The sequence below is a fragment of the Gigantopelta aegis genome, chromosome 10 (genome assembly GCF_016097555.1).
Source record: "Gigantopelta aegis isolate Gae_Host chromosome 10, Gae_host_genome, whole genome shotgun sequence".
Lineage (NCBI taxonomy): Eukaryota > Metazoa > Mollusca > Gastropoda > Neomphalida > Peltospiridae > Gigantopelta > Gigantopelta aegis.
The window spans coordinates 45,981,307-46,001,557 of NC_054708.1; the positions used below are offsets into that span (position 1 = coordinate 45,981,307).

General features: G+C 39.1%; 1 protein-coding gene across 2 annotated transcripts; it reads right to left on the minus strand.

Annotated features, from left to right (window-relative positions):
• Positions 1-1,168: 1,168 nt before the first annotated feature.
• Positions 1,169-12,492, minus strand: LOC121382689 (putative tyrosinase-like protein tyr-3). Of its 2 annotated transcripts, XM_041512229.1 has the most exons (8): positions 12,261-12,492; positions 10,276-10,386; positions 7,880-8,002; positions 6,607-6,741; positions 5,056-5,106; positions 3,951-4,058; positions 2,540-2,674; positions 1,169-1,315 (listed from the first exon to the last, which is right to left on the minus strand). In XM_041512229.1, the coding sequence occupies exons 1-8, from the start codon at positions 12,463-12,465 to the stop codon at positions 1,239-1,241; spliced, it is 945 nt and encodes a 314-aa protein (XP_041368163.1). In that variant the 5' UTR covers positions 12,466-12,492; the 3' UTR covers positions 1,169-1,238. The 2 variants fall into 2 exon arrangements, with proteins under 2 accessions (XP_041368163.1, XP_041368164.1); XM_041512230.1 differs by lacking the exon at positions 7,880-8,002.
• Positions 12,493-20,251: the final 7,759 nt, after the last annotated feature.

Sequence of the window (20,251 nt, forward strand, 5' to 3'; positions counted from 1 at the left end):
TTAAACGGAAAATATATAAGCTCGTGTTTCTGCGTAACGTTCAAAGAGTGCTTTAACAAAGCAGGCGAGGAGGGAGTGGGTCGGGGATCGAAGCCCTTTTGCTCATGGCGAATTCTTTTTATTTTTATAAATATATTTTCTTGGGAGCATGAATCGACCCCCTAGAATCTTCGCTCGCTACAATCTAGACCCCCCCCCCCCCCCCCCCATACATCAATTCCTGCAAAGCCACAAATTACTGTTATGGGTATACCATAACACAGACTCTGAAACACGATGTCCAGCACTTCCTTCCAATCGCTGAAACCTATTATGAGTATACTGTAGTATGCAGTCTGTATATTTAGCTGTCTCTCAAACGATGAGAATTAATTTTGTCCAAAGTTTTCACGAATAATGAAATCGTATGCATGCACATGGTTAAATTAGGATACAACATCAGACCATGACATATAAATCCCTCGAAATGTGTTCCCCTTCATGATCATACATGTCTCACCCGGGACTGATTCATGCATGCCCCCTGGGAAAATTTGTGAATACATGTACTTGAAAAATTGCTCAGAGACGCGTTGTCAAGGCAATATTGTAGATGAAAAATAACAACAATAACAAACAAACAAAAAGTCATTAAAAAGGGAAATCCATACGGGCGGGGTCACTGGACCTTCTGAATCATCCAATGAGGGAAATTGAGATAAAGAACTAGAGAGGAGAATTTAAGGAAAGAGCTCACAGAGATGGGGATGGAGGTGAAATGCAGAAAAGAAGGAAGGAAATGTTTTATTTAATGACGCACTCAACACATTTTTTACGGGTATATGGTGTCAGACATATGGTTAAGGACCACACAGATATTGAGAGAAAAAAATCAATGTCGCCACTTAATGAGCTACTCTTTTCGATTAGCAGCAAGAGATCTTTTATATGCACCATCTCACAGACAGGATAGTACATACCACGACCTTTGTTACACCAGTTGTGGAACATTGACTGGAACGAGAAATGGGCCCACCGACGGGCATCAGGCGAAGAGATGAAGAAGTTAAGGAAGTAGATGACAGAGAGAGAGATGGCGGGGGGGGGGGGGGGGGGCACAGAGAGAACACGCCTGCACGCAAATACTCACACAGACACACGCAAATAAAACAAAACAAATACGCTGATAAAAATTCAAAATTACTGCTTTAATATCCGATAATTATTCAACACGAGTGCGTATACATTTCTTTCTATATTTACCCGGATACCGGTAATGGAGGGTGCGGAAAACCAGGGCTGTTAGCACAAGGGTCCCCGTTGTTAGTATTAAGCACTGTTCAAGAAAAAATCACAACAACCAATTTAACAATACCCAAAACAAATAAAACAAACTGTCACGCCGTTTAGTTAAGTGTGTTTTTAATGTCTTTAACTAGTCTTGGTAGTTTTCTCAACGCAACTTCGGTAAGTGAAAGACCTGTTTGGGATACATAGAGTTCTTTGCAAGGATTTGCTTACCACATATCATTTAACTGGGAAATGTAAAATCGTATTACGTGCTATTTGATATTAGAGACTTGTTTAGGAAGGAAGGAAATGTTTTATTTAACGACGCACTCAACACATTTTATTTAGGGTTATATGGCGTCAGACATATGGTTAAGAACCACACAGATATTGAGAGAGGAAACCCGCTGTCGCCACTTCATGGGCTACTCTTTTTGATAAGCAGCAAGGGATCTTTTATATGCACCATCCCACAGACAGGGTAGCACATACCACGACCTTTGATATACCAGTTGTGGTGCACTGGCTGGAACGAGAAATAGCCCAATGGGCCCACCGACGGGGATCGATTCCACACCGACCGCGCATCGAGCGAGCGCTGTACCACTGGGCTACGTCCCGCCCCAGACTTGTTCAGGAGGGAAAGCGATCGCGGTCACTCGCTACACTGGTTTTTGCGCCTGATGTTATAGAAGAATTTGATGTGATAGAAGACGATGGTACCAGTCAAATTGTTCGTGATCGCTCGGCCCCCTGAATACGCTATTATATACTTACAGTGATAGGACGAGGCGTAGCCTGGTGCGCAGACCCCGTCTGTGGGTACGTTATGCTATTTTTCGTTCTAGCCAGTGCACCACAACTGGTATATCAAAGACCGTTGTATGTACTATTCTGTCTGTGGGGTAGTGTATATAAAATATTACTCGCTACTAATGGAAAAATGTAACCACTGGCGTAGCCAGGATTTTATATTGGGGGTGGGGGGTGGGAGGGGGGAGGGAGACCACATTGTATGTATGGATGATTTTATAAAATTTAATACAGTAAAAGCAAAACGTTTGATTTGGGGTGGGGGGGGTGGGGGGGGGGGGGGGAGGGAGGGGGGGGCATGGACCTCCTGGTCCCTTCGCTATGCCATTGAATCTAACGGGTTTCCTCTCCAAGATTATATGTCAGAATTACCAAAAGTTTGACATCCAGTGGCAGACGATTAATAAATCAATGTACTTTAGTGGTGTTGTTAAACAAAACAAACGTATTTACTTACGATGACATAGATTGCAGTACTTCATGCAGTTAACCTCGGCCCATTGTTTAAAGCTAGGGTTTGTGCAGCTGTCTTTCTTGTACCGAGAACAGTTGGGAAGTTTGTCAGCACACGGGGTTGGTGGACCAGGCGTTCCTGCAATACAAAACGCACTTAAACCCCAGCAATGTTACCACCGGCCTCGGTGGTGCAGTGGTTAAGCCATCGGACATAAGGCTGGTAGGTACTGAGTTCGCAGGCCGGTACCGGCTCCCACCCAAAGCAAGTTTTAACGACTCAGTGGGTAGGCGTAAGTAAGACCACTACATCATCTTCTCTCTCACTAGCCACTAACAACTAATAACTAACCCTCTGTCCTGGACAGACAGCCCAGAAAGCTGATGCCTGTGCCCAGGACAGCGTGCTTGAACCTTAATTGGATATAAGCACTAAAATAACTTGAAATGAAAAATGAGCGCGCGTGCAAGAGAATGGTTTTAGAGGTCGAAACAGCTCCCTGCTCAAGGTCGAGGTAGACAACATATTTTCAGGGAGAGCATGACTCGACCCCTCCCCCCCCCCCATAAATTTCGCTCGCCACAGTGTGGACCCCTCCCCCTCCCCTGCTAAAATTTCCGAACACGCGTCTGCTAATGTCAAAGGGTAGTAAAGAAATAAACATGGATGACGGTTAACATATATAAAATAAAGGTAGGACAGACCTGATATGGTAGATGGATACACCAAAGAGTCAATGAATGGTTGAATGTCAGAAGTAAGAATATATTATTCTCTGATCTTTTCAATCTGTGACAAGAATTTATACGTTGAAGCTATATTTATTCTTTCTGACACTATGCACCATGACAACCCAGTTTTATCACTTTCAAACTGTGAAATACATTGATGAACTGGACAGCATCAAAATCGCACTAGCTACTGCGGTTCAGTTTAAGGGATAAGTTTTAAAGACAATTTGTAGAAGAAAGATGTTATCCTGTTAAAGGCGCAGACTCTACTTTTAATCCGTAGAAAATGGACACTTAAGTTTAATTAATTCACAAACCTGTAACTCATTTGGATAAAGTTACAATAAGAGTGAGAAAAGAGTCTGTGACGTTGATGCCTGGAAATATCTTTAAAAATAGACTAGAACTCAATCAATAACCGCTACTTCTTAGACGCACGTGCGTTTTTAAAAACATGAAAAATGAATTTTGTTTTGGTATTTAGAAACACCAGGATGACCAGAAACACTTCGGTTCTACGGAAATGGATAATCTGAAGAATAAAATATAAGTAAATAATGTTTCATTTTAGTGATCATAAACGGCTCTAATAGTGAAAAAAAAAATGCTGTGGTGTTTAAAAACAAGGGTCTATAGTGAGAAAAAATACTTATATAAACGATATCGTCCTCATGTTTGCTAACCTTTGCAGATTCCACAGTATACTGGACAGTTGTCTTCAGCCCACTTTCTGTAATTTCCACAGCACGATGCTTTTCCGTATAGTCCACATTGGAGTTTGTCCACACATTCTGAGTAAAAACATTAAAATAAAATTAAAATAAAATAAAATAAAATAAATAAAACAAAATAAAATCTTAACAGTAGAGTAACCATTATACGTTTTTATTATATAACATTTAGTGAAATATCTTAAAATATCAGTGAAATAAAAGTGTTATCAGTCACTCAGTGACGATAACACATTTTAGAGTGAAAATTTCACTATTTCACTCTAAAATGTGTTATCGTCACTGTAGAAAGTGTTGTCTTTACTGTAAGAAAGCCGGAACTATTTTTCTGCTGGCATTTAAAAAATAAAGGTAAACTACCAAAAGGTATATAATAAATAGAAAATTTCATGTTTTTTGTCAAATATGATGTATATCTCATCTCTTGAAGTTTGCACTCATGTCACACTCGTCGCGCTTCGTGAGATATGATTGCAAACTTCATTCGATGAGATACAAATCATATTTGACAAACAAAAAACCCATGAAATATCCTCTGTTTACTTTATATTAGTACAAACATGTAACGTAGGATTGGATGTCATTAATGTAAGATTGACTGTCTATAACACGGTTAGCTTCCTGACACTATGGCTAAGGTTTGCTGTCACTCTTTGTTGCTAGTATTGGTGTGATTATTTCCATCATTATATTATTCCCAGAATATTAATATATATTTGTATACTAATGAAACCAGATATAGGCTACATACAATATATAGATATTCACGCATGTATACATACGGACGAACGGATAGACAGAAGGGTGTGAGAGGAACATAGAAAGATAAAGAGGGTGGGAGGAGAGGGAGAGAGGGGGTGGGGGAGAGAGAGATGGGTTGGGGAGGGAGAGAGAGAGAAGGGAGGGTGTGGAGAGAGTGAGAGGGGTGGGGGAGAGAGAAAGTGTGGAGGGGGAGAGAGGGTGTGTGGGGAAGAGGGGTGGGAAAGAGAGATGGGGGTGATACACACAGATAGACAGAAATATAATTAGTAATGGTTGATTTTTTTAAATTACACACGTGTTGGGCTCATAGTGGTTGTTATTGCATCCTTCAACGCTAACTCGGTAGCTGTAAAGAAATATGGAAAGTATTACAGCCTACTGATAAAACAACAACAAAGAACAGCAGTGCAGTCTGATTGAAATCAGATATTACACTCCGTATTACAGCTGACGCCATATAACCGTAAATAAAATGTGTTAAGTGCGTCGTTAAATAAAACATTTCCTTCCTTCCTTCCGTATTAGAGATCCGAGTAAAGCCAGTGATGTACCGTGTCCAGATGGTATCTCGTTCCACCAATCAAATCAACGCTGGTATATACCTGCTAACAGCGTAATGCTTCGGGAAATCATTGTTCACTATAGTAGATCGCCTGGACACAAAATGAAGTTACTCATGTCTACTAAAATCAAAACAAATATTTATCAAAATTAATTATATATTTATGAACAACAACAGCATAAATCAATTTAGAAACAAATGAATAAACATGAAGAAACTCACAAAAATAAAATTAGAAATAAACAGACCAATTTTAAAAAACCCTCTCCAACTTCTACCCTTTGCGACACTTTCTTAAATGATTAAACTATTAGATTAATAGATGGGTTGACGGACGGACGAACAGAGGGACGTATGAATGGATGGTTGCAAGCATGTATGGATAGATGGGTGAATGGTTTAATGAATGAATGGATGGGTGGACAGAAAAATAGTTTATATCGCTCATCGCACAAACGTTTTTGTTAAATACCAGTTTTTACTAGTGTTTTGTGTGTGTGTGTGTGTGTGTGTGTGTGTGTGTGTGTTTGTGTGTGTACGTGTGTACGCAATATTATCTATACTGTCTTTAATAGTCCAGTGTTTCGGTATTAGAGAGTCAAACAGACTATAATTAATTACTTACGTGAACATTTTCGGCAATATTATCTATACTGTCTTTAATAGTCCAGTGTTTCGGTATTAGAGAGTCAAACAAACTATAATTAACAACGTACGTGCACATTTTCGGCAATATTATCTATACTGTCTTTGATAGTCCAGTGTTTCGGTATTAGAGAGTCAAACAGACTATAATTAACAACGTACGTGAACATTTGCGGCAGTAATATCTACCTATACTGTCTTTAATTGTCCAGTCTTTTGGTATAACAGACTCAAATAGACTATAATTAACAACGTACGCAGTGTTCGAGATTGAATTTTTTGGGCAGTATCCCAGTTGGATACTAACATTTCAAAATCTGGTATCCCACCTGAGAATTTAGTATTATATGGTATCCGGGTGGGATACTGGGTTCTTGAAGTCTGGTATCCAAAATTAAATTCTGGTATCCCAGGGATATCGGGATACCATTAATCTCGAACACTGGTACGTGAATATTTGCGGCAGTAATATCTACCTATACTGTCTTTAATTGTCCAGTGTTTTAGTATAACAGATTCAAACAGACTATAATTAAGAACGTACGTGAACATTTGCGGCAGTAATATCTACCTATACTGTCTTTAATTGTCCAGTGTTTTAGTATAACAGATTCAAACAGACTATAATTAAGAACGTACGTGAACATTTGCGGCAGTAATATCGACACTGAGTCTCCGACCATTGTTTGTACTTGGGATCGTTACACACGTCCTTGGGATACGTCTCGCAGTCTCTCAAGTTGTTTTTACACTCAGGAGGTGGAACTGTAGGTCCTGGAAGGAATAGAGCACAAAATTAGTTCTACGTTATTTGCATTGTAACGAATTATTTCATTTGTTAAAAATATCACATGAATGAGGCCGAGGAATGAAATCTGAGCTAGTTCTGATGACATTCGGAACTCGCGCGCTAGACGGGCGTGCTTGAACCATTGGTGGATATAGTTTTTTGTCTCCACGAACGTACGTACCTACGCATGCACGCGCGAACACACACTTTAAATTTAAGTTAAACATGTTATTTTATATGTTAGATGGTTAGTTACCTTATCTATTAACCACATGCATTGCTGTCGTTTAATGATCAGCAGCAGTGACGGCGAGGATTTAGCATGCTACTATCATATACGCAATTTCTAATTTGTCAAAACAGGTTAAATTTAGTCTAATCTTTTGGCACATTCTTTCTTCCACTTAATGTTCAGCCACGCCACAAGCCATGGTCACAAGCTATGCTCCACCAATGAGAAATGTGTTGATACCTTCTTAATAAGCATAAGCATTCAGTAAACTCTGAAAGCGAAGCTTGGGTTCCCGTGACTGTCAAATGGAACAGCCACTGATAGGGTATTAATATACTTTTAAAGAACTGTTATTATCAATGAAATTTGGTCGGCTACCTCGAAGGGCGGGACGTAGCCCAGTGGTTAAAGCGCTCGCCTGATACGCGGTCGGTTTAGGATCGATTCCCGTGGACTATTTCTCACTCTAGCCAGTGCACCACGACTGGTATATCGGTATATCAAAGGCCGTGATACGTGCTATCATGTCTGTGGGATGGTGCATATACAAGATCCCTTGCTACTAATGGAAAAATGTTGCGGGTTTCCGCTCTAAGACTATAAATCAAAATTACCAAATGTTTGACATCTAATAGCCGATGATTAATAAATCAATGTGTTCTTGTGGTGTCATTAAACAAAAACATACTTTTCTACCTGGAACTTGTTATAGTACAACATACCTCACATGTTTTGGGTTTTTTTTTTTCTGTAAAATTCTTGCCAGTCATTACAATTATACCCTTTAAGAGTGTAAGGAGGAGAAGAATATAAACTTGCGTTTAAGAAACAAATAGTTTAATATTCTCTTAATTTCAGTAAAATGGATGGCATGCATGCGTCAGCCTTACCTTGGCAGAACTTGCAAGTATTTTTGCAGTTTTCGTGTGCCCATGCTTGAAAGGGAGCCTTACATGACGTCTCTGGGTATTTAGCACAGTCTGGCAGCTTGTCGGCGCAAGGAGCACTAGGTCCTACAGAGAAGCAGATCTGCACGTGATGAAGCAGGCACAATGTGACAAGCAAGCTAATGTCCTTATAAAGCCAAGCAGATGCTTAATTTCACCTTTCTACCTGAATTCAAGCCGTACTTAAACAAACAAACAAAAGCATTTTAAAGGACTATTCCAGCACTGAAAGAAAAAGAAAGAAAGAAATGTTTTATTTAACGACGCACTCAACACATTTTATTTACGGTTATATGGCGTCAGACACATGGTTAAGGACCACACAGATTTTGAGAGGAAATCCGCTGTCGCCACTACATGGGCTACTCTTTCCGATTAGCAGCAAGGGATCTTTTATTTGCGCTTCCCATAGGCAGGATAGCACAAACCATGGCCTTTGTTGAACCAGTTATGGATCACTGGTGGGTGCAAGTGGTTTACACCTACCCATTGAGCCTTGCGGAGCACTTACTCAGGGTTTGGAGTCGGTATCTGGATTAAAAATCCCATGCCTCGACTGGGATCCGAACCCAGTACCTACCAGCCTGTTGACCGATGGCCTAACCACAACGCCACCGAGGCCGGTTTCCAGCACTAATTACGAGGGTGGAAGGAGGCGTGTAATTTTATTATTCGAGGTCTGATAAAACAAAAAGGACTTAATACGTAGCATTTATTTCAAAGAATAATGCACATACATCGTTATTATGTGCTGTCTCCTTCAAAGTACCCCCCCCCCCCCCCCCCACCAGATGATATGCATTTTTCCCAATGCAAAGGCCGTGGTATGTACTATCCTGTCTGTGGGATGATGCATATAAAAGATCCCTTGCTGCCCATGAAGTTGCGACAGCGGGTTTCCTCTCTCAAAATGAGTGTGGTCCTTATGAATGTATGACGCCATGTAACCATAAATAAAATGTGTTGAGTGCGTCGTTAAATAAAACATCTCCCTCCTTCCTTGTCCCAATGCTCATGCTACTTTCAGAAGCACTGCTGCACGTTTTAAACTGTTATATATGCTATTGAATTATACAGTCACATTATTATGGATGGTTGGAATGTCTTCAACTATCTTTCCTTTCGACCTTAGATTTTGGGGAACAAACAACAATCACACACGGGCGACATTGGATGAATACGGATGGTGTGGTATGACATGAATTTGTTTTTGCCAAATATGCTTGTAATTGTGCAGAAACAAATGACCATTGCCCCCGCTTGCGGAGATTTCTCCTAACTTTATCCTTCAACAGAATTAATACTTGATATATATTTGTGGGTGGTGGGTATATGCGGTCTAAGTATAAAACTTAGCATCTACATATTTCAGATTTATAATGCGCATACCGGTACATCAAAATATGAATATGCATTATTCTTCGACATACGTCTTAGAACCTTTTGATCAGACTTCATATGCCCATCACCCAGAAAACAGAAGACATGATACTACTAGAAAAAAAATCCCCCCCCACCCCATGTAATACATTCTAGAACATCCCTTAGAAGAAAAAGCTTACTTGCAGGGAATGCCGATTTTCTCTAATTGAGATAATCTAAATAATATGATTACAATAATTACCATAACCAGTAAGAAGACTATTCTGTTTTGACATTCATTTGACCAACACGTTTGACTGTTTGAATAGAAGTGAGATTAAGGTGTTTGCCTCAAACATAGACAGTCTGCATTCAGTCCGTATTCTCTTTGTATACGTTTTATTTTCTTTCCATGCCACTTAATAAACAAAAGTGTCTAATTTAGGCTACGTTAATTAATAATACGAATATTTCTAAACACACACACACACACACACACACACACACACACACACAAACAAAACCCACACAAGTAAACGCGTAAACACATACACACACACACACGCACGCACACACAGACACACACACGTAAACACGACGTTAAACCACACACACACACACACACACGTAAACACGACGTTAAACCACACACACACACACACACACACACACGTAAACACGTACACACACACATACACACACACGTAAACAAAAAAAAACACACACACACACACAGAGACACACACACACACACACACACAAACGCACAAACACGCACACACACACACACACACATATATACATACATACACACATACATACAGATATACGTAAACACGTAAACACACAAACACACGTAAACGCAGCACCACACTACAAACTACATATGCGCACACTACACCATACACATAACACACGAACACACATTTGAATGAACACAACAGTTATAATTTGCTATTTATCTACTTTTGACGTACCATGACAAAACTTGCATCTGTTTTTACAGTTATCCTTGGCCCAGGCTTCGTACGGCGGTTTGCACGATACTTCGGGAAACTGGTCGCAGTTATGAAGTTTGTCAACACATGCTGCACACAATAACAAAACATGGGACAAAAGTACAATTTTCAAATTATTAACAAAATATTTATAGAAAGAATCTGCAGTTCAGAGTTAGGCAGAGAAGCGCACGCTTCTTGCAATATTAAGCGAAATCAACCAGCTGCAATCAGCTGCAATGCAGTTTCAAATTTGAACTCTTATATATTAATTTCGAAAAATCGAACTCCCTGAAACTCGAACTATTTCATCGTCCCCTTCAAGAACGAGTTATCGAAGTTTGACTGTACATGTATTTGTAATTTCATTTATTAGTAAAGATTTATTTTTTAATGGACAGTCTATAAAGAATCACAGACGCGTAAATCGCAACGTCAAATTGTGCCTGTAACTAACTACCTATTAAAATTACATGTATTCGTAATTTCATTTATTAGTAAAGATTTGTTTTAATGGACGGTCTATAAAGAATCACAGACGCGTAAATCGCAACGTCAAATTGTGCCTCTAACTAACTACCTATTAAAATTACATGTATTCGTAATTTCATTTATTAGTAAAGATTTATTTTAATGGACGGTCTATAAAGAATCACAGACGCGTAAATCGTAACGTCAACTTGTGCCTGTAACTACCTATTAAAATTACATGTATTCGTAATTTCATTTATTAGTAAAGATTTGTTTTAATGGACGGTCTATAAAGAATCACAGACGCGTAAATCGCAACGTCAAATTGTGCCTCTAACTAACTACCTATTAAAATTACATGTATTCGTAATTTCATTTATTAGTAAAGATTTATTTTAATGGACGGTCTATAAAGAATCACAGACGCGTAAATCGTAACGTCAACTTGTGCCTGTAACTACCTATTAAAATTACAAGTATTCGTAATTTCATTTATTAGTAAAGATTTATTTTAATGGACGGTCTATAAAGAATGACAGAAGCGTAAATCGTAACGTCACAGTGTAACCTTCATGTTTTGCATACAATAAATAGGCCTAGCCATAATTCAGCGCGGTCAGCTGAAAAACAGAAACCTTGAAGATTCCATTAAACAAATTGTCAAAGCAATCCTACGGGAGGAGACGGCCAGATAAACTATCTTCGTTTCATAATGCACACACCACATTCGGTCTCAGTCACTTTAGTGTCTAGATTCTAAATCCATATAAATAGCATGCAATAGACTTGAATCATGGATCTATGCTTACATTGGCTTTTAAATATTTGCTGTCAAGCTTAACTATCAAACTAGACTGTTAGCAACACCATTCATATCACTTATGATTGCGTTTTAATACTTTGCTTTTCAGTGAATAATATAATATGTCTATTCTTCATAAGTAAACAACAATGAATGTTTATTTTATATTTAAATGTACATTATAAGTTGTAGAAGCATCACGAGGGGTATATGGCTTTTTATGTACCCTCTGTGTGTTCTTTTACCCCGAGCCGAAGGGGTGGTTAACTGGGTCAATTAGGTGGCCGAGTTCAACATTGCAGCTTTTAAAAGTATTGAAATAGTGTATTTTATAGTAAAAATAAAATTAATTATGTATACTTGATTGATTATCAATGTTATTTATAATCTAATTATTGCTTTAGCATTAACTGGGGCGGCTGGAAACTGTTGGAAATTACAGACGGGGAATTTGGCTCCGCCCACAGGGGGAAAAGGGATTTTACATGAAGGCGAGATAATAATATTTGACGCTATTTTCAGTATAACTTCAAAAGCTACAGGCTTAAGGATACCGGGTTTTTGTTGTTGGTTTTTTTAAGAAAAGATTTTAAAACTAATATAAATGACGGACACAAACTCCTTTAAGCACGTGTACTGGCAAATCCCTAGGCACGTGCACGATCCGGGATTTTATGCGCCAATTACTTACTTGGATCAAATCCACCAGGTAATAGTGGTGCAACTGTATTGTGTCCAGGTAATGGTGGTGCAACTGTATTGTGTCCAGGCAGCGGTGGTGCAACTGTAGCCTGCCCAGGGAGCGGTGGAGCAATTGTTACTGGACGGAGGGTTTGAAACTGTGAGTGGCTGCCAGTAACACAGATTCCCAGTATCACCAAAACTGGAAACAGCATGTTGGTTTTTGTTTCACGTTAAGTCCGTCGGAGACGTAGTCTGTCTGTTTTAAATGCATGAGAGAGATAAGATATCCCAAGCAGATTCAAATACTTGTCTCTTATGTCATATGTTAATCAGTTTATCTTTTCCCATGCATACAGTACCACAAAAAAAAAAGAGCAAATATATTAGCTTTTAACAGCCATGATCTGATATGGCTGTATTAGTCCGATCTACAGGCTACAATATTTAGAAATAAATGGGGGTTTTTGGGGGGGGTTTTAACGATGCACTCGACACATTTTATTTATGGTTATATGGCGTCGGACATATGGTTAAGGACCACACAGATATTGAGGGAGGAAACCCGCTGTCGCCACTTCATGGACTACTCTTTTCGATTAGCAGCAAGGGATCTTTTATATGCACTATCCCATAGACAGGATAGCACATACCACGGCCTTTGATATACCAGTCGTGGTGCACTGGCTTGAGCGAGAAATAGCCTAATGGGCCCACGGACAGGGATCGATCCCAAACCGACCGCGCATCAAGCGAGCGCATTACCACTGGGCCGTATACGTCTCGCCCCACAACATTTATAAGTGCTGCTTTGGTCAACATAGCAGACACATATCTATAATCTGTCTTCAAACTAATTTGTTGTCCATACTATTGTCTTGCAATTTTTAGTAGACATTTGTATGTAGAGGGTTCTTTTTTGTGTGGTGAAGGTCTCAGTAGCCGATTGGTTATCGTGGTTATCTGCGAGCGTATTGGTACCATAGGTTCGAGTCCCATTAACGGCATAAGAGACAATACATTTGTGAGGCCAAAAAGGATTCTTATCCCCTGTGCCAGTGCGATTATCTATGTATGTACAAGTCAAAAGCGACACACTTACAATGTATAGATATCCATCTATCCATCCATCCATCCACCCTCCCCCTCCCCCCACACACATACATACATACATACATACATACATACATATTCATACATCAATACATACTAGCCACTGCCAAGTTTTCCCACTGTTTCATGCACGTAAAAGCGGGATCGGCCGTGTAGCTTGTAGGCCCCATGCATATGGTTGAGTTAAAGTGCATTCTTTTCAAGAATGACTCGATAGCTCAAAACGTATCGTGACAAGTCTGCAAGTAGCGGGCGATTCGGTGCCACAGGTTCGAGTCCCAGTAATGGCATGAGGCAATTTTTGAGGCCAGAAAGGATTTAAGTATCCCCTGCGCCAGTGCGTTTATATCTATGTATGTAATAGTCAAACTCAACATACTTATATACACTATATAGATATTAGTACATCAATGCACACATACATACATACATACATACATATATACATTCATTTGTTCATTTCTGTTTTTAACTTAATATTCAAAGGGAAAGCCTCGGTCACACTGTCAAGGATCAGGACGCCGGGTTAGCCACGGATACGATCCGGCGTCATTCGTGACAATCCCTTGTGGTCCGTACTAAACTGTACCGATCCTTAGCGACGCGTAGCGCTTCCCGTTGTCAACTTACCCCTATCCTTAATAATCCTTGGTTTATCCGTCGAAAACCGTAGTTAAACCGTGGTGCATCCGTAGGGGACCGCGGATAGAGCACGATCCGGGGTCATCAGTAAGGTTTTCATCCGTCGAGGATCTGGCCAGGCGATCCTTGACAGTGTGACCGGGGCTAATAGGTGAGGAAGACCAGATTATTGTGGTGCTGCTGGGGATACCCGTGTTTGTTGGTGGTGCGCTTGGCTGTATTCTGGACAACGTGTTGCTAGTGGCGTGTTCAGGAGGGCAAGCGCACCTGGACAATTTGACTGGTACTATTGTGTTCTATCAACTCACATTCGTTTAAAGTCATTAGCAAAAACTAGTCTAGCGATCGAACCAGAGTTGTTTGATTTAAATCACTGCAAAAAAATAAAAAAATCATACATTTCGATTTTTTATTTATTTATTATGTTTCATTTGATTTTTATGATTATTGCATTTATTTTTATTGATTATTTTGTAAACATGTGATTTATCAATTAACTTGCAGTACAAAAAATGAAGTGTTATTTAAAATATTTATAATTGAATTGCAATTAGATTTCAACACCATGTAGTCTAACAAGTCATACTGATCAGTGACAATTCCCCCAGATCTATGGTTGGGATGATCCTGGTAGATCAACACAATAGAAGGTGTCAAGTGAAGCCACTCTGCTTCAATGTGGTAAATTGGACGAATTTGGGGATGCTCTAGAGTCAGATCTAACAGATGTGACTTGAAGTCACTGACTTCACATGTCAAATCACCGTATATAGCCATCCTGGCTAAACACCAAGTACTTAAACATTAACTCAATAATCCCCAAAATGCATTTTGTTGCCTCATTTCTAGATGTTCGAGGTATTTCCTTTCAGAATGCAGTGAAGCTTCCAAATCGTGTATTTATTAGGGAGCAAGTATTCAATTCAGAAGCTCCAAATTAAAGTAAAAATAAAATAAATAAAATAAATCTGATTTAAATTTTAAAAAATGATTTTGTTCAACCCTGGATCGACCGCTAGAGCTCGCCCTGTCGAACATGCATCAGGTTACTAGGTTAGTATCTCACGGACTCGAGATCGTGCTTTAAAAAAATGAATGAATGAATGAACGTTTATCGACACTCCAGCACGAAAAATACATCGGCTATTGTTTTTTTTTGTTTTTTTTTTTAAATGTTAACACATAACATACGAATTAGCATTATAATTTATTTTATTACCCCAGCGGGTGTTTATAAACAGGAAAATACAATTCTTAATTTCTCACTTAGAAATTATCATGCATTGGTGTAACGTACAATATTATTGGACGATTTGGCGCTTACAAACCAATGATATTGTCACTACTAATGTATGACTCATTACATCACGATTTGCCAAATAAAATGTTTCACAATGACGTCACGTAATATAAAATCTTTGTCTTTATGCTCTCTGTTTTAATTATTAAGTTTTGTAATTTTGTAATAAAATTATATTTTAATATAATTCATCATAGTTTTGTTTTTAACAGAATAAGTAGAAATAAAGGTTTAGAAGAAGAAGCGTTCAACGATGATCTACTCTTCATATTGATGTTGACTATTGGATGTCAAACATTTTAATTTTTTAAACGAAATCTTAGAGGAAACCCGCTATATTTTTTAATTACCAGCAAGGGATCTTTTATATGCACTTCCCCACAGACAGGACAGCACTTACCACGGACTTAATACATCAGTCATGGGGCACTGGTTGGGCCTAGAAAAACCCCAGTCAGAGAATGGGTCCACTGAGGTGGTTCGATCCTACGATGCAAGCACCTTAGGCGAGCGCGCTACCGACTGAGCTACTCTGCAGGGCTAACAATGTAATGAGGGTCAAGGACATTATGAGTGGTAAGGTAAGTAGGTAACTAACGTGCTCATATACCACTAGGGTTTCGAACATGAGTGGTAAAGCGATCGCCTGGTGAGCAGTTGGTCTAAGATCGATTCCCCGTCAGTGGGCCCATTGGGCTATTTCTCGTTTCAGCCAGTGCACCACGACTGGTATATCAAAGGCCGTGGTATGTGTTATCATGTCTGTCGGATTGTGCATATAAAATATCCTTTGCTGCTAATCGAAAAGAGTAGTCCATGAAGTGGCGACAGCGGGTTTCTTCTCAATATCTGTGTGGTCCTTAACCATATGTCCGACGCCATATAACCGTAAAATAAAATGTGTCGAGTGCGTCGTTAAATAAACCATTTCTTTTCCTTTCTTTTCCTTTCTAAGACTATAGCCGATGATTAATAAATCAATGCTGCTTTTTTTCTCAGATAGGTATTCAATTCCATTAAAAACAGCGTTATTCGTTACCTATCCTTCAAGTTAATTATAGGCTTAACAATGTCTCAATATTCGAATGGTTATTGTGGTGGTCTAGGAAATGCGCGCGAAACTGTGCCATAGGTACGAATACCTAGTAACGGCGCGAAACAAATCCTGTGAGGGCAGAAAGAAAGTTTATCCCCTGAACCAGTTCGGTATACATCCGTATATATACATGAACTAAAAAATTCGACATAGTAGAAGTAGTACACACGCATAACATACACAGACACACATAACTACATAGGTGCGTGCGTGTTTTGCACATATAGGCCTACAAATACACATACTCTAGGTGTTTATTATATGATATACGCACTGTGTATTGTGAGGATAACTGACTGATGTCTTAGCGAGTGGTGCTGCCATATGCCATTCAGGTATCCGATCAATAAATGCTCTACAGTTACTGTATATCTCGAGATTCTCATATATATATAATGTGATCCTGATAATGTGATGAAGAAGAAAATCAGGGCGTGGTCGCCAGGTTTAGTTTAGTGTTCTGAAAACAGCACTATGGCGGAGGCGGGGAGGACCGGAGGGTCGGGCAAACGGAAACCATCTTCGGTATGTTGTTATATTTAATCATGTCTGTAACGATCGTGTGAGACAATTTGCTCTTAACAGTAAACGACCGTTCAGAGTAATTGTCCATCTGCCCAGTGGTCATCCTAGCTCGCGTGTCCGGCTCTAGCCCTACATATAAACAGGCAAGGACCAGAGGTCACTCAAGCTATGGTCATCCGATAAGATTTTTATTTTTTAAATTATTATTATTATTTTTTTTTTTTATCTAGACAGGGACTTAATGTTGGTATTTTAAGTTGATGGTAGTGGCTTGCATACAGAAAAATACTGGCTCGAATTTCCATATTACTTAAAATTTAAAAAAAATTAAATCGAAATATCATGTAAATCCGTAACTTACGGGGTAGGAAACTACCATATCCCTCGAATGTTACATTTGTTTTTTCTATGACAAATGTCTTCTCCGTTATGTCATATAATATGACCGATGGAGTAATAAAGTGTTTTGTTTGTTTGTTTGTTTGTTTGTTTGTTTGTTCGTAACCTACAATTACGGGGTAGCCCGATGCTAATGCCTTTATCTGTTATTAGGCCTACGCTTGTTTGACCAATACAGATAAATTTTGTTTGGTTTAACGGGAACACGTCGATTTATTAATCATCGGCTGTTGGGTGTCAAACATTAGGTAATTGTGCCATGCAATATTCAGACAAAAGCTGTTACATTTTTCCATTTATAATTAATAGCAAGGGATTTTGTTATATTCAGTGTCTCAGAGATGGCAACACATACCACGGTCTTTGAAATTTCAGGCGTGGTTTACTGGGTGAAATGAGAAATAGGCCCACCGGCCTCTGATATACCAGTCGTGAGACTGGTTGAGATGAAACACCCCCCCCCCCCCCCACACCTAATCAAATAATGAGTTCTACGAGAGGGATCGATCCTGCAATCAAAGCATATAATTAAATACAGGCCTCAGTAGCGCAGTGGTTAAGCAATCGGACTACAGGCTGGTAGGTATAGGGTTCGCAGCCCGGTACAGGCTCCAACTCAGATCGACCACTACACTCTCTTCTCTCTCACTAACTACTAACAACTAACCCACTGTCCTGGACAGACAGCCCAGATAGCTGAGGTGTGTGTCCAGGGCAGCGTGCTTGAACCTTAATTGGATATAAGCACGAAAATAAGTTGAAATGAAATATAATTAAATGACAATTTCGCCTTCTCATCCTATAATAACTACAATGCAATGTAACTAACGCTAACAAAAGGTTTCAGCGGACCCATAGGTCCCCCCCAAATCAGTGTGCTCTAGTGGTGTCGTTAAAAAAAAAAACCCAACTTTAAACCGTCTAAAAACTTCGCTTGCCAGTTTAGACCCTCTCCCCCGACACAATACACTGCACACGCGCCTGGTGTCGCCCCTATTTATAATACATTTGAGAATGAGAGGCTAATCGCAAAGAATGGCACATAACTGGAAACGGGTTAAACTGGAGGATCTAGTATACTATTGTAATTGTTTGTAACTGTACTTGAAAAAGCACGAAAACTGTGACAGTTGCCTCAATTCGCTATGCCCTGAAGGCGGTCCAGGCGAGGTTTTATCGCGGTAATCTTCAATACAGGCTATTATTATACCCTGCACTGTAAATCGCCTTTTAAAGGATTAAAAAGAAGCAACGAAAAGAAAAACCAACAACATATATATATATATATATATATATATATATATATATATATATATATATATATATATATATATATATATATATATACACCTTGTGGTTGACGTTGAAAGACTGGTTACTTCATGAATGGGCCGTCTTGAGCATCTGCAACACCAGTTACAGTAAACAATACTACTGCTCCACGACTGGAATTTCATTCTATTTCATTCAAGCTGTCATATATGTTCAGTTGCACACCAGGGATATCGTGCTTGAATCATAATTGAATATAAGCTCGGATGCGAGTTACATTATCAGTAATAACTATGTAAATTACCCCAGAACAATAACAAAAATTAAAATATACCTGAAAAAAACAAACAAATTCAATCAACAAATCAATCAACAAATCAATCAACCAATCAATCAATTGATCGATCGATCGATCAATCAAACAATCAATCACTCAATCATTCACTCATTCACTCAATCATTCACTCAATCATTCGATCATCTATCCGATCGATCGATCGTAAATCACACGAACACGCTACTTTTTATAACACACCACTTCTAAGCATACTGCTACGAGCTAACAGCGTGTTACTCGAAGGGTAAAATTCGCATTCAAGTGGATTTGCATTCTCACCAAATACACCCGCATTAAACCTCCCGGGCTTGTTCGACGGCGGTCAAATGGAACGCGTTCGTAAACAATGTAGCTTCCAACCAACTGTAGCTTCGGCGTCAAAAACATGATTAGCTTTTTTTGTTGATAAGTGATCACTACACGGTACATTTTGTGCATGCAGCATCAGTCCTCATCAGTACTGAGTAGTGCAATGTTTTGAGGAAATCATATATGCAATGAGGATTACCAGTATGTAGTATGAACTGAACAGCTAAACAGACGAGAAAATTTCTATTATTTTTATAATACCGTGAGTATGTGTGATTATTACAAACTGTACCAGTATATATTATGTGACATTTTTACGCTTCTTGTTATTGTAAATTATTTATTTGGTTTAAATATTACGACGATGCCAAAGTATAGTTTTTGTAGAATGAATGCATGAAAGAAATGTTTTGTTTAACGACGCACTCAACACATTTTATTTACGGTTATATGACGTCAGACATATGGTTAAGGACCATACAGATATTAAGAGAGGAAACCCGCTGTCGCCACTTCATAGGCTACTCTTTTTTCGATTAGCAGCAAGGGATCTTTTATATGCATCATCCCACAGACAGGGTAGTACATACCACGGCCTTTGATATACCAGTCGTGGTGCACTGGCTGGAACGAGAAATAGCGCAATGGGGCCACCGACGGGGATCACTCTCACACCGACCGCGCATCGAGCGAGCGCTGTACCACTGGGCTACGTCCCGCACCGAATGAATGAATGAATGAATGAATGTATGTTTAACGACACCCCAGCACGAAAAATACATCGGATATTGGGTGTCAAACTGTGGTAAATGCTAACGTGAAGTTTTTGCAGAAGACAGATAGTTAAACATATTTTAACTAGAAGTGATTTATGTTCATATAATTATATTATACATGTACATTTGTTATTGTATTTATGAGTAATTTCAGGAACGTTTTTCTTTAGTAATATCAGTTATGTAGCAAATGTTAACAATACTCATTAATATCACCATAGCGAATGGAAAC

Bases quoted from the DNA above. Each gene is read 5' to 3' on its own strand.
- LOC121382689 (XM_041512229.1), bottom strand. From the start codon at position 12,465: ATGCTGTTTCCAGTTTTGGTGATACTGGGAATCTGTGTTACTGGCAGC. The intron at 6,742-7,879 runs GTAAGGCTGACG...TATTCCTTCCAG, and splicing joins TACTTGCAAGTTCTGCCAAG to GACCTACAGTTCCACCTCCT. The intron at 5,107-6,606 runs GTACGTTCTTAA...ATTTCTTTACAG, and splicing joins TTACTGCCGCAAATGTTCAC to CTACCGAGTTAGCGTTGAAG.